Below are 13020 nucleotides of genomic sequence, written 5' to 3'. Positions count from 1 at the left end.
CTCGTCTCCCAAAGATATCCTTGCTTGCCTACGGCCCTTGCTCTGGCCCCGGGCTCCAGGCCGGCTTCTGCAGAGTGCAGACCTTGCCTTGGGCCTGGCCCTTGGCCCTGGCTAAAGAAGGAATTCCCTAATCACCTCCCTCCCCCACTCCACCACCAACAGCACCACCACCACAACCACCACCATCAGTACCACCACTTTCGCTTTCACCCGCCGGCCTTTTTGCCTGACAGACTATCCGCTGTCCTATCCCTGGTCTCGTTGGCGAGGCTCATCGACGCCTTGCCCGATTGGATCTCTCGTGTTTCTTGCCGCTCGTCCTCCTACGCCTTTGTCCCCTCAATAACCTTTTCACTTCTCCCTCGTCCTTGACCATCGATTCCGCCTTCTTCCCTTCTTCTCTCCCTCGAGATCGTCTGCCAGACTAACACTCAAGGCGCCTTCAACAGAGACCAGAGGCTCGCACTCTTCAAGAAGTGCTTCCTCACCGGCTTGTCGCTTGCCAAAAGGTCCGCATTCCTCGACTCGACATCGCCATCGACTTCCACCTCGACATCGATTCAATTCGACTCGACAACTGGCGCCTTCGTCAATGGTAGCCTGAACCTCTCCAAACAATCGCTACCCTGCTTCCCTGGCTCCACTTGGAAGCCTGTACACTCGCTACTTCATCCCGACACAGTCCGAGTTTGACTACACTTCAACTTGAACGTTGGGTTCCACCAGCTTCATTTTCCTGAGCGCGCACTTCCCTCAACTCTGCTCATCTCGGCATCAACAAGATGGGTATCGGCAACTACTTCAAGGCCGACAAGGCCGAGGCTTCTCGAGGGCCCAGCCCATCAAACCGCGGAAACCAGGCTCCTGCTGTCTCGGAGAAGGCTTCTTCCCAGCAGGGAAGCTCCAACGACATGGAGCTCCAGCCACCAACCCCTCGCTACAACTCTCGCCCTCAGTCCATCTCTGGCAGGTCAACACGCTCCAATGGCAGCTCCATGTTCCTGGACGACATCAAGCACGAGGTCATGGTCAACTACCTCTACCAGCAACAATGCTCCCACTTGTGGGTGAGTGACGGATCCGGCGAGATTGAAGGCGTGCTCCTCCGAAAGGCTAGGGGCCAGTACATGGCCTGCCCGCCACAACTGGGCAACTCGCCCTTCGCCATGTCATGTGCTGCCCTCAACGTCCAGTGCGCCATGACGGTGAACTCTCGTGTCATCAAGACGTTCCTCCAATGGACACCCGACGCGGTCGACGTCCCTTTGACGAACGGTCTGCGAGTCCAAATCCTCCCCACCATCGAGGACCTGCCAAGAGCGAGGAAGCACCAGTTCGCTGCCTTCGTGGCTTCGGAAGGCCTCCTGATTGTTTGGGATGACGACGCACTGCATCTCGTCCAGAGAGCCAAGGCTATTGAGTCAGAACTCATGGAATTGGTCTGGAAGGCCGGTGCGGACGACGAAGACGGTGACGAGAAGAAGGGACCTACCGTTGCCGACTACGAGATCGATGAGGAGAGCGGTGAGATCAAGCCGGAGAAGCGGCCTGTTCACCTTCTTAACACCTACCTGGTTTCCATCACACTCGTGCTCGTTACCGTGTCCTTGGGTGCTGCATGGAGACAGCTGGCCATTGAAGTCTCGGTAGACGGAGACTATCTTCGTCTGGCACTCGTCGCTCTCTTCCCGGTTCAGATTTTCTTCACCCTCTTCTTCGCTCAGGTCATCGTCGGTTGCTTGGCTCAGATCTTCGGCCCCATCCGTCAGTTGACCATCAACTCCAAGTTCTACTCCGCCCGCCCTCCCCCGAGACTGCAGAACAGCGTTCTTCCCCACATCACCGTACAATGCCCCGTCTACAAGGAGGGTCTTGGTGGTGTCATCGCTCCCACAGTCAAGTCCATCAAGCAAGCCATGTCCACCTACGAGCTCCAGGGTGGCTCTGCCAACATGTTCATCAACGACGATGGTATCCAGCTCATCTCCGAGGAGGACCGCCGTGCCCGCATCGAGTTCTATGCCGACCACAGCATCGGCTGGGTTGGTCGCCCTAAGCACGGCGAAGATGGTTTCCTGCGTCGCGGCAAGTTCAAGAAGGCCTCCAACATGAACTACGCCCTCATGATTTCCAATAATGTCGAAGAGAAGCTCCAGCAGATCAACCGCACCGCTGATTGGACTCAACACGACGAGGCGCAGGCCTACGAGCATGCTCTCAAGGAGGTTCTCGAGGCCGACGGCCGTGCGTGGGCTGATGGTAACATCCGTGTCGGCGACTACATCCTCATCATCGATTCCGACACCCGTATCCCTGCCGACTGCTTGCTGGACGCCGTTTCTGAGATGGAGCAATCCCCTGATGTCGGTATCATGCAATTCTCCTCTGGAGTCATGCAGGTTGTCCACACCTACTTCGAGAACGGAATCACCTTCTTCACCAACCTCATCTACTCCGCCATTCGCTACACTGTCTCCAACGGTGATGTCGCGCCTTTCGTCGGTCACAACGCTATCCTTCGCTGGAGTGCTATCCAGCAGGTCGGCTACTTCGACGAGGATGGATACGAGAAGTTCTGGTCTGAGTCCCACGTGTCGGAGGACTTCGATATGTCTCTTCGTCTGCAGTGCAACGGCTACATCATTCGCTTAGCTGCTTGGGCTGGCGAGGGTTTCAAGGAAGGTGTCTCTCTTACCGTATATGATGAGCTTGCCCGTTGGGAGAAGTACGCTTACGGCTGCAACGAGCTTCTCTTCCACCCTATTCGCACCTGGCTCTGGAGAGGTCCTTTCACTCCCCTGTTCCGCAAGTTCCTGTTCAGCAACATTCGTTTTACGTCCAAGATCACTGTCGTCTCGTACATCGGTACCTACTACGCTATTGGCGCTGCCTGGATCATGACGTCCGTCAACTACTTCCTGATGGGTTGGTACAACGGGTACCTCGACAAGTACTACGTCGACTCCTGGCAGGTTTGGTTCTCCATCATCATCGTCTTCAACGGTCTCGGAAACGTCGCTCTCGCTGTCATGCGCTACCGTGTCGGTGAGAAGAGCCTGATCATGGCCTTCTTCGAAAACATCAAGTGGACTTTCCTGCTCGCCATCTTCCTCGGTGGTCTTAGCTTGCACGTCAGCCAGGCTCTGCTGGCTCACATGTTTGAAGTCGACATGACGTGGGGTGCGACGTCCAAGGAGGCCGAGTTCTCCAACTTCTTCATCGAAGTCCCCAAGGTTCTGAAGAAGGTGAGTCTTTATATCTTCCCCTCCCTTGGCTGCGTCAGCTTTCGGTGGCGTTTCCCCCCACATTCCTGTGGTCGGCTTCACCAATTGCGACGCGATTCCGCGCCATGCTTCGGACTCTTCGGGCTTGATTGCTGACATGTTTTTCAATAGTTCAAATTCTCCATGCTCTTCTCATGCGTCTTCATCGCTGGAATGATCATTCTGGCTGTGGCGCCCTTCATCCCTCACGACTGGCGCATCACAGATTTCGTCGCCATCCTTCCCATGGCTACCGTCTCTGCCAGCCATCTCCTCCTGCCCATTGCACTCAACCCTGCGCTCATGACATTCTCGTGGTAATTGATTTATCGCGAAGAATCTCGCGCTGCGCATAATTGCTTATTTATTTGGGCCCTACGAGGCGGTCGATATTTGTACTGCCCCAACAGCGGGCATTGGGCGTTTCTCGCACCGGTATAGACTTTGGATGGAGTTGCGGCACGATTGATACCTAGATTCGAGCTTGAGCACGTCATGACATGATGAAACGTGGCTCTTGTGTTTTCTTTCTTACATGATATGATGCAAATATCTTTGCTATTTATTTATTAAAGCCTAATCCTTTTTACGACCATGAGGTTGGTGGCCAGGAAAAGGCACCAAGGGACACTACAACCGGACGACAGGGCAGGGACATAACAACTAGATGACGGTCACATATGGATGCCCTGAAGATGGGATTTCCTTCTTACGCACAATCTAGACAAAATGAATATTCATCAAACTTGGTTGCTGCTTTTTGGTGAAGTTGTCCGCCTGAATCAACGAGGCCTAGGCTCCAGACCTTGCCTCTCCTCAATACCCTGGCGACTCGTTGATGTCTTCACTGAGACTTCAAAATTGAAGTTGAGTGAGTGCCGCCCCAGCAGTACCTTCAGTCCTGCATATCAACGGTCACTTCTCGTCAGTCCTTGCTTGCGACTCTGGTGAGTCTACGATTGCGTATATCCCCAAACCTAACAATGGCGGGATTACGCGATGCCGCTATGGAAAAGAAACGCAGTATGTCACCTCAAGACGCCAAGGCAGATACTCCAATTTGAAAGTGTGCGAACTCCCACATGCCCACCGAAACGAGCACAGTTCTTCCTGTCTCGTGAGCATGCCCGGAAGCAACCAGGCGCTGCCGCAGAGTCTATTCCTGTCCTTTGCAGTTAAGGCCCAAGTCACAGCAACACTGTCTGTAAGTCCACATGGATGCTTGTGTATAAATAAGACGGTGCTTTGGTTGGTACCCGGTGACGGGAACCGAGAAACGAAATCGAGGCTCATGGTCAATGTTTATGTTGAGATGTGGGCATGGGTTATGGACTACCGTCTATCTCTCAGCGCATGCGTGTAAAAACAATGAGAGTAAGTTGAACATGCTCCATTCGTCCTTCTGCACCGTCGTTGCCATTGATGAGGTATTTGTACGGATATCAAGTGGCTTCGCCGCAGCATCGAACACGACAGCCCTCATCCATGCTCCACAACATGAGATATCTACATCGTTCATATGCGTAAAGACAACCAGTCAAATGTATGATGGCTGTGCCAAAACATTCACAGAAGGAGAAGAAGAAGAAGAAGAAGAAGAAGAAGAAGAAGAAGAAGAAGAAGAAGGTCTTGTTGCACCGTCGGCTAGAGCGTTGAACATGGTCTTTTCAAGCTGGACTCATGCTTCAATGCCAATTGACACCAAGGTCAAGGTTTTGCCGCTGATACCTACCAAAGCATTGTATATTTAAGTAGAACTTCACAAAGCATCCCGGCCACCGCATTTGGCTCCTTCAACGATATGGGTGGAGGTGTGATGAGTCTTTTAGATCCATGTAACCGTGGACAGTGCATCCAGTACATCCAACATGTGGATTCCCGGATCCAACCAGCCACGCTATAACGAAGTGTTCTTCCGTGAAGTTATCGAACTATGATACTCCAAGAACGAGGACGAGGAGTGCTGGAAGTAATTGAGAGCGAAATCTTGATCACTGTGTTTTCTGGACATCGGAAGCCTGATGTCGTCCACATCCGGCGGGAAATCCTGCGGAAGTTTGCAAGATACGAGATCACCTGGTCGACGCAATCCTAAAACCGATGAATCCCCGTTGACAAAGTCTCACACATTTTAGCATGGCCGCAGATTTAAATATCACCCAGACTCCTTTGGTGAGAACATAGAGCCGGACTCGAGACCAGGCGGGTGCGTATGTCTGCTAGGAGACGGCAAGCCTGGCATGGGGCCAATGATGATACACCCCTCGGTATTCCGTGAAGAGCTGTATATAAGCTATCTGTAAGCAGAAAAGAACATCTACAGATAGGATGGCACCTTCGTCCTATCCTAGAAGTGATTTGAGTCACAGGACAGAGATGATTTCCGGTCTTGAGAACGATGTTAAGCTAGAGGCCTGCCAGAGGCTCGAAGACGCAAGGGATGCCTATGACACTGCCCGGAATCGTCGTCGTTATACGCTGTTTCGGATGTATTCCTCTTGAATCACCAAGTGTTGTTGATTGATGACCTCCCAATAACGCGCAGCACTCTCCCCAACAGCTTCACCTCGGATCACATCTTCCCCAAGGTAATTACAGACACGTCAAGGAAGCCGTGATCATGTTGGTTGGTCTCTCAAATCAAGGATGCACCTCAACGAAACATTTATAGTGAGAGCTCAGGCGTGGCTGCACCACAGGGGCCGTTCAGCTTCCATAGCCAGATCCGCTCTTCGGCCATCTTGACCGCAACGTCAGTCTGGCAGTTGGCCAACGCAGAGGGACTCAGATCACGATGTCGTTGACCTCAAGCCCAAGATGTGATGCCGACATGCGTATATAACATGCAAGGTCTTGCATAGCTCTACTAGCTAGCCGCCATCATAGGTAGGCTAGAGCATTCATACTCTCGGGTACAGACTATTGCGCTTTCTTATCAAGGAGAAGGACGCACCGCATGCCGCAGAGCATCCTCGTCTTCAAGGAACATGACCCTCGCTCCCTCAACAATTGTCCATCCTCTTCCCCGACCACTTATCACGGCAGAATAACCGGAGAATGTTAGAATCGACTCCGAGAAAGGGGCCCGGCTCCTCTGACCCCTGAACGTGAAGCTGGAACGCAAGAGTCTTGCCTTCGCTCTACGCAGAACCTGACACCGGTCGTCTTGAACACCGACCAACTGAAGGGCTTTTCCTATGCGTGTCGGCTATCCTCTGCAAATCCTCCCCATATGGCGCTTTATATCTCAATCATGCAGCAGCACGCCACCCAGTCCCGACGGACTTTCGGTATATATAAACGTATGGACCGATTCCTAGACATAACCGTGGCCCAGGCGCGCCAAGGCAATACGACGGCCAAGAAAGAAGTTTGTGTCCATCTCTAGTTCACACAAATGCGCCATGCTGCCTTCTTTAGAGGTCTCGGAGTCATCTTGACTGAACATCCATCGTTAGGAGTATTGAGTGCGGATAAACTCAGAGAGACGAGGACCGATCGTGCTGGCGAGAAGGAGCCCGTCATGACTTTTGTCCAAGGCTGTCTGGCTTTCGCAGAGCGCCGTATACAACTGTCGGAGCGATCTTCTCAGTTGATAACAGACTTACACCGGAGACCTAAAAAATGTTGGTCTACCGTCTACTGTAGGACAATTCAATGCCTTTTATTTAGGGGCGGACTGAATCGCCCACCTCGGAACGAGTTAACATCCTCGTATCGATCACTATTCTTGTCAGCGTCGTCGGTGTCAACTTTCCTGGGGATGGGCTTAGCTTAGAGCACTTTCATAGACGACCTGCTAGTACTTGATTGCTTCAAGTGATGTGAACAGTATACCAACCCTATGCCAGACGGGCAAACTCATTCACTGATCATGAAGAAGGACGTGCAAAGTTGACTGGATCAATTCATTCCATCGTTCGAATAGCTCTAGGGTGTCTTTAAACTAAAGAAATCAACCCGCCCATCCCAATCCATCTATATGCAGAACGCCTCTATGGTGTTACCCCTTCAATCCGTCTAAAAAGCCCGGGGGCCCAGGGGTGTACGTCTTTACTCTAATCGCATCTCTCGGTCTACTCGAGGCGTCCGCGCGCTCGCTGCTTTGCGCAGGACAAACCGCTTTCCCAAATCCCGTTTGAAAAAAAAAAACACAAATCCCAAAATCACTTTTCCCGGCAAATCGTCTAGACAAAGGCATTCATCATATTACCGTCGCAAAAAAGCCATGAGGAGGTCTTCTTCTTTATTCCTCGTCATCGGTGTCGACCGGGTGGGGGGTGCCCTTGGGGCTGTTGAGCCACTCGATGTGACGCAGACGGCGACGGACCTCCTGCTCCTTGAGCTCCTTCTTGGTCTTCTTCTTCTTCTTCCTGGCCTTGAACTTCATTTCCGTGTTGTCTTCAACGCCGCTGTTGACGGCACTGTTGACAGCACTGGAGACGGCAGTGGAGGCGACGGTGCTAGGGACACCGCTGCCGGGCGCGCTGTTGTCCTCGAAGGAAGAGAGGTTGATGGCAGCGTTGCCGCGGAGGGCGACGCGACCGTCGTTGACGTGCCACTGCTCGGAGCAGAGAGCGCCGACGAACTCTTCGTTGTGGGAAATCAGGATAACACCACCCTTGAACTCGCGAATGGCGACGGCGAGACCACCGAGGGAGTCACGGTCCAAGAAGTTAGTAGGCTCGTCGAGGACGAGCAAGTGGGGGTTGTTCCACATGGCACCAGCAATGACGACCTTGACCTTCTGACCACCGGACAGAGAGCCGATCTCGTTGTGGTTGGCGATCTCGGGGTCCAGGCCGAGGTCCTCGAAGTGCTTGGAGATGACGGTGGGCTGGAGCTCACGGTAACCGAGACCCTCGCGGGAAGCCTCGTGGTCGTCGAACTCCTGGATGAGCTTGGTGAAACCCCACTCTTCCATGGTCTCGCGGGAAACCTGGGTGTTGTACTTCGGGAGCCAGCCCTTCCACTTACTGCGAGGTATTAGTGCGTGTGACCTAGGCATGGGATGCAGTTTTTACTTACACTTCGTATTGGAAGGTCTTCTTGTACTTCTGACGACCGACAACAGCCTCGATCTGACGAGGAGACTTGCCGTCCTTGAGGTCAATCAGCTTCTCCATCTGCTCCCTGTCCTTGTCGGAGAGGATGCGAGTCTGCTTCAGGAAGACCTCACGGTCGTCACCGTTGGCGTAACGCCATTGCAGGTACTGGTTGGGGGTCTTTTCCAAATGCATTTCGACGTGTTCAAGAGCGTGCTGCTTGATGTAACCGATACGCAGGTTGGGGTGCTTCTCGACCTTGCCGACACTGGGAATAACCTCGCCGGTAAGGATCTTGATGAGAGTCGACTTGCCCGCACCGTTGGGGCCGATAATAGCCACACGGGATGACAGGGTGAGCTGGCAAGAGACGTCCATCAGAGAAGGCTTGGGGGCCTTGGGGTACTGGTAGGAGACGTTGGTCATGCGAATGATGGCGCGCGTGTTGGACTTGACACCAGTAAGGATACCAGGAGGAGGGAACTTGAACTGGACCTGGGAGGCAGAGAGGGTGTAGTAGCTCTTGGCCTCGGGGCGAAGCTTGACGAAGTTGGCCAGGTTACCCTTGTAGCAAGCCAGCTTCTTGTTGGGCTCGTAGTGGTAGATATCAGTGGTGACGTTGTCGAGGAAACCAGAGTCGTGGGACACGATCAAACTGGTGATGTCGGGGTGTGTCTTGAGGTAGTTCTCCAACCAGGCGATGTTGGCAACATCCAAGTGGTTAGTAGGTTCGTCCAACAACAGAACGTCGGCGCCCTTGAGCATAGCGCGGGCCAAAGCCAGCTTCATCTTCCAACCACCAGACAGCGAGCCGACCTTGTGCGACTGGCGACCTTCGGGACCGCTGGCGAAACCGAATTCGGCGAGAACCTCGACGACCTTGTCCCTGCCGCGGGCGGCAATCTCCTCGTCCTTCAGGACGAAATCCAGAATGCTGATGTCGGCGTCCTCGCCCTGGTTGTGCTCGACGTAGATTGTGCGGAGAACATCCTGAGGAGGGAAACCCTCCAGCTTGCCGTTGGCAATGCTGCGCATGAGTGTAGACTTGCCAGCACCGTTGCGACCGCAGAGACCGTAACGGTGACCCTTGAGCAGTCTCAGGTTGGTGTGGGAGAGCAGCAACATGCCACCGTAGGCAAGGGAGAAGTGTGCGTTGACGATCTCAGTCTCGCCGTCGTCCTCCTTTTCGGGAACACCGAACTTGCGCTCATCCTCCTTGACGTAGTATTCCTCAACAGCATCGGCAATAGTCGTGTTTGCACCAGCAGTCTGGACCAGCGCCTGGAGGTAGGGGGCAATCCTGGCGGAAATGCGCTTGACGAAACGGTGGTTCACGTCTTCGGCGACCTGGTCGCAGATGTAAGAGCGGGCAACCTTGAAGTCGACCTGGCTGGCCAGGCCGCCGTTCTTCTTGATCTCGGCGTCGAGAATCTTGGCCACGTCGTCGCCCTTGACACGCTCGACGACATCCTTGTCGTCACCCATGGCCTTCTCGATGACGTCCAGAGCTCTCTTAGCAAGCTCACGGACCTCGGGGAGGGAAGCGCGGTCGTAGACACCCTTCACACCAGGCTGAAGCTTGGGAAGGAAGGTGCGGGCCTCGATGGGGTCGTGGACAAGCTTGGTCAAGTTCTCGACGACGACGACGGTCTGGCGCAGGACCTCCTGGGCGGTGGTGGGGGTGTTGAGAGATCGCTCCAGCAGAGGGGTCAGGAGAGCCAGAACGGGGGAGGTGACGATGGCGACGAAAGTGGTCATGGACAGGGCGTGGATGGCCTTGCGCAGGGTCTCGGTCGAGGGGTGCTGCATGGTGTCGATGAGGAGGGGAATGCGAGGGGCGACGTCGTCGTTGGAGAGCAGAGCGGTGAGAGCGGTCATGGTCTGGACAGCCTGCTTCTCAACCTCGGACTTGAGATCGTGCATGCCGGCCTCGACGATAGGGATAAGACCAGCCAGCTTGGTGCCCAGGGCCTCACGCAGAACGTCCTGCTCCTCGGCCTGCTCCTGGGTTGAGCCGACAGTCTGCTTGGCCTTGTCGGCCATCTTCTGCAGCAGCTTGAAGGCGGCGGCAGTTCCCTGCCACTTTCCGGTCTTCTTGGAGAGGTAGGCGGAGAGGGCGGGCAGCAGGCCAACGACGAGAGCCTCGGGGCTCAGGTTGTTGAAGAGAGCGTCCAGCGCATACTGAGCAGACTCGCGAACGACGGAGCCCTTGTCGGAGAGAGCGTCGAGAGAGCAGGCGACCATGCCGCCATCCTGAAGCAGGAAGACGACTTCGCTCAGGGGAGACTTGGGAGGGAGGCGCTCGAAGAGGGCACCAAGGAGGTTCTGGGCGGACTCGCGGATTTGGCCCGACTTCTTGTTGGCAGCAGCCTTCTTGATCTCGGCGAGGATGCCATACTGGATCAGACCCTGGTATCCGATCGTGTTGTTCAGGACTTCGCAAAGACCGTAGGCGGCATCGACGGAGGCGGCAGAGGTGGCCGCGTTGAAGACGGCGTGGATGAAGGCGGAAATCTCCTCCTGGGTTGGCGGGGAAGGGGCATCGCCCTTGGCCACGACAGTCATGGTCGGCGACTTCGTTTTCTTTTTTTCAGCGATAAGAGGCGGGGTATCAGCGCTTTTCGGAGAGGTCGACGAGAGAGAGGAAAGGAGGGGTATCAAAGTCGACGAAGAGCGCGAAAAAAGACCTCGCTTCTGCTGCTGACACGGAAGTGAGGAAGTGAGATTTTTTCGAAAGGCTCTCTCGTCCGTCCTCTCTCTCACACGAGTGTGTTGTGTGTGCGAGTGTTGCAGTAAGCAAGAACTCAGCGCCTTCCGTCGCAACACAAGATTTTTTTTAGATTGGGCGTCCGGGCGCGGTTTTTTTTTGCTCTTTGTCTTATCCACCAAGTAGAATCGCATCCTTGGCCCATGTGAAATTTTTTACTTATCCGGGTTCGTATCGGCGCTGATCCATTGGCTTAAGGCCCCTGCTCATCTCCGCTAGCGACCCCTTCTTCGTCACGATAAGGTACGTACCCAACCCCTCCAAGCTCCGTACCTCATCTTTTTCGCTCCGCCGCCAGTGTCTCTTGATGCCCGAATTACCAATCCGCAGCCAGCCATGTGCTCTTCTGCCATATGTATGTTGGATTCCAGATTGGCAGGGTCGAAAAAGGCCTTTCTTCAGCAAGTGCATCATGATACCTTAGGGTTCGTCAGTGTTGTCAACCCCACAGGGCACTCTCACTTAGGTAAGGTTGGTAAGAATGACATTCAGGTTGAAACACCTCCGTCTTCTTTGTTTTGCCGTAAGGTACCAAATGAACACAATCTCAGGCGGACTTAACCTTCCGGGCCAAGTGGTAGCTTTCTATCTTGTGTGCTGAAATTATCTCAATGGGTTCATATACAATTATTGCTGCTGTTGTTCTATCTTTTTATTCGTATTTGACTTATCGTTTGAGAGCCTCTCCATCAAATCTGCCGAAGTGCAAGTGCGACTTCAATCCTTAGGTATGGTGCGTTACTTGGGCCTCCTCTCGTGCAGCAATTCCACTGGAGGTACCCTTGAATTTTCAGCGTTCTCCTGCGTTTCGTTCGGTCAATATAAAACATTGCCAACAGGACTTCGAGTGCCAGATGCTCAAAGTTGAGCATCCAGGTTGACTGTTGCTGCAAAGAAAATACACGTTCCACGCCACTGCGGCTCTCCAAAATTGCGAGTTCGCTGAATGATCAAGATGCACGAAGATTCTGGAAGCCCAAAGTCAATGGCAGCTCAAGCGGGCTACTGTCTGTGTACAGCCAAGGCGTGCAGCGCATGATGATAATCAACAGAGTTCAGGAGAAACAGCCATCGGACGGCGAGCGTGCTCAACTTCGACGACAATGAGGCTGAAAATTCTGCATAGAGCCCGCGTCGGGGCCTGCAGATGCTCCTTGGACTTGATTCTCGCACCGGACTCGGTATTCCGAGTCTTCTCGCGCTTCTAGCTGCGGATACGGAGCAGTCGATCGCCTAGCCGGTTTGGCTGGTTCTCAGTGTTCGCCGCCGTGGTCTAGTTGAGACATGGTGTCTCTGATTTCCCAGCCGAGTACGAGTGTTGGCCAAGGAAAAGGACTGTCGCTGTTTCTTTTCGGAGGAGCACAGCAGTTCAGGAATCCGAGGTATGAAGAGGATATATTGCCTGCTGCGTCAAATTGATCAAAGACGAGATATCGTAACTTGGTTCTCGGATCAAGTTGATAACTCTCAGGACAATCGACTGAGGTTGGTGATGATAAACTCGTCTCGGTATCGGAACTCCCGTCGAGACATTTGAACGGAAAATCATCGGCTGAACTGCGTAAGGTGAGGGCGGTGACGGGAAGAAGCTAAATGGTGATTTGGCATGCTCTTCTGCCCGCCAAAAGGCACGCTAGGCCCGTGCTGCCGAGGGGACGAGTCGGGTGCCTGAAGATGGCGTCCTTTCAGTCCTTCCAGTCCTTCCAGAGCCCAGAGGGACGTCACTCTGAACAGGGGTGAGCGGTCCAAGCGGGGGACTGCCCAGCAGCTGTGTTTCCCCCCACTGTTTCAACCAGTCCCAGGTCTCTTTCCAGTGTTGGCACTGGATGGGACACCTCAAAAGGCACGCCGCGGGAGCTGCGACCCGAAACCTAAGAGAACAGACCTGACGCCCGTCCCCGGCTCCTGTCTTGACTTTTTTGTCATTCTTTCTCTTCAGCCACAC

General features: G+C 54.0%; 2 protein-coding genes across 2 annotated transcripts; one reads left to right on the top strand and one right to left on the bottom strand.

Annotated features, from left to right (window-relative positions):
- Positions 1-782: 782 nt before the first annotated feature.
- CkaCkLH20_07458 (uncharacterized protein) lies at positions 783-3584 on the top strand (the record flags this gene model as incomplete). Its single annotated transcript, XM_038890175.1, has 2 exons — positions 783-3245; positions 3396-3584. 2 exons carry the CDS (start codon positions 783-785, stop codon positions 3582-3584), a joined length of 2652 nt encoding a protein of 883 aa, XP_038744653.1.
- A 3925-nt stretch (positions 3585-7509) lies between these two features.
- CkaCkLH20_07457 (elongation factor 3) lies at positions 7510-10873 on the bottom strand (the record flags this gene model as incomplete). Its single annotated transcript, XM_038890174.1, has 2 exons — positions 7510-8239; positions 8292-10873. The coding sequence occupies 2 exons, from the start codon at positions 10871-10873 to the stop codon at positions 7510-7512; spliced, it is 3312 nt and encodes a 1103-aa protein (XP_038744652.1).
- Between the last annotated feature and the right edge of the window lie 2147 nt (positions 10874-13020).

Source organism: Colletotrichum karsti (assembly GCF_011947395.1).
Source record: "Colletotrichum karsti strain CkLH20 chromosome Unknown Scaffold23, whole genome shotgun sequence".
Taxonomy (NCBI): domain Eukaryota; kingdom Fungi; phylum Ascomycota; class Sordariomycetes; order Glomerellales; family Glomerellaceae; genus Colletotrichum; species Colletotrichum karsti.
The sequence above is the reverse complement of the archived record's forward strand: the minus strand, read 5'-3'. Positions and strand labels throughout refer to the sequence as shown.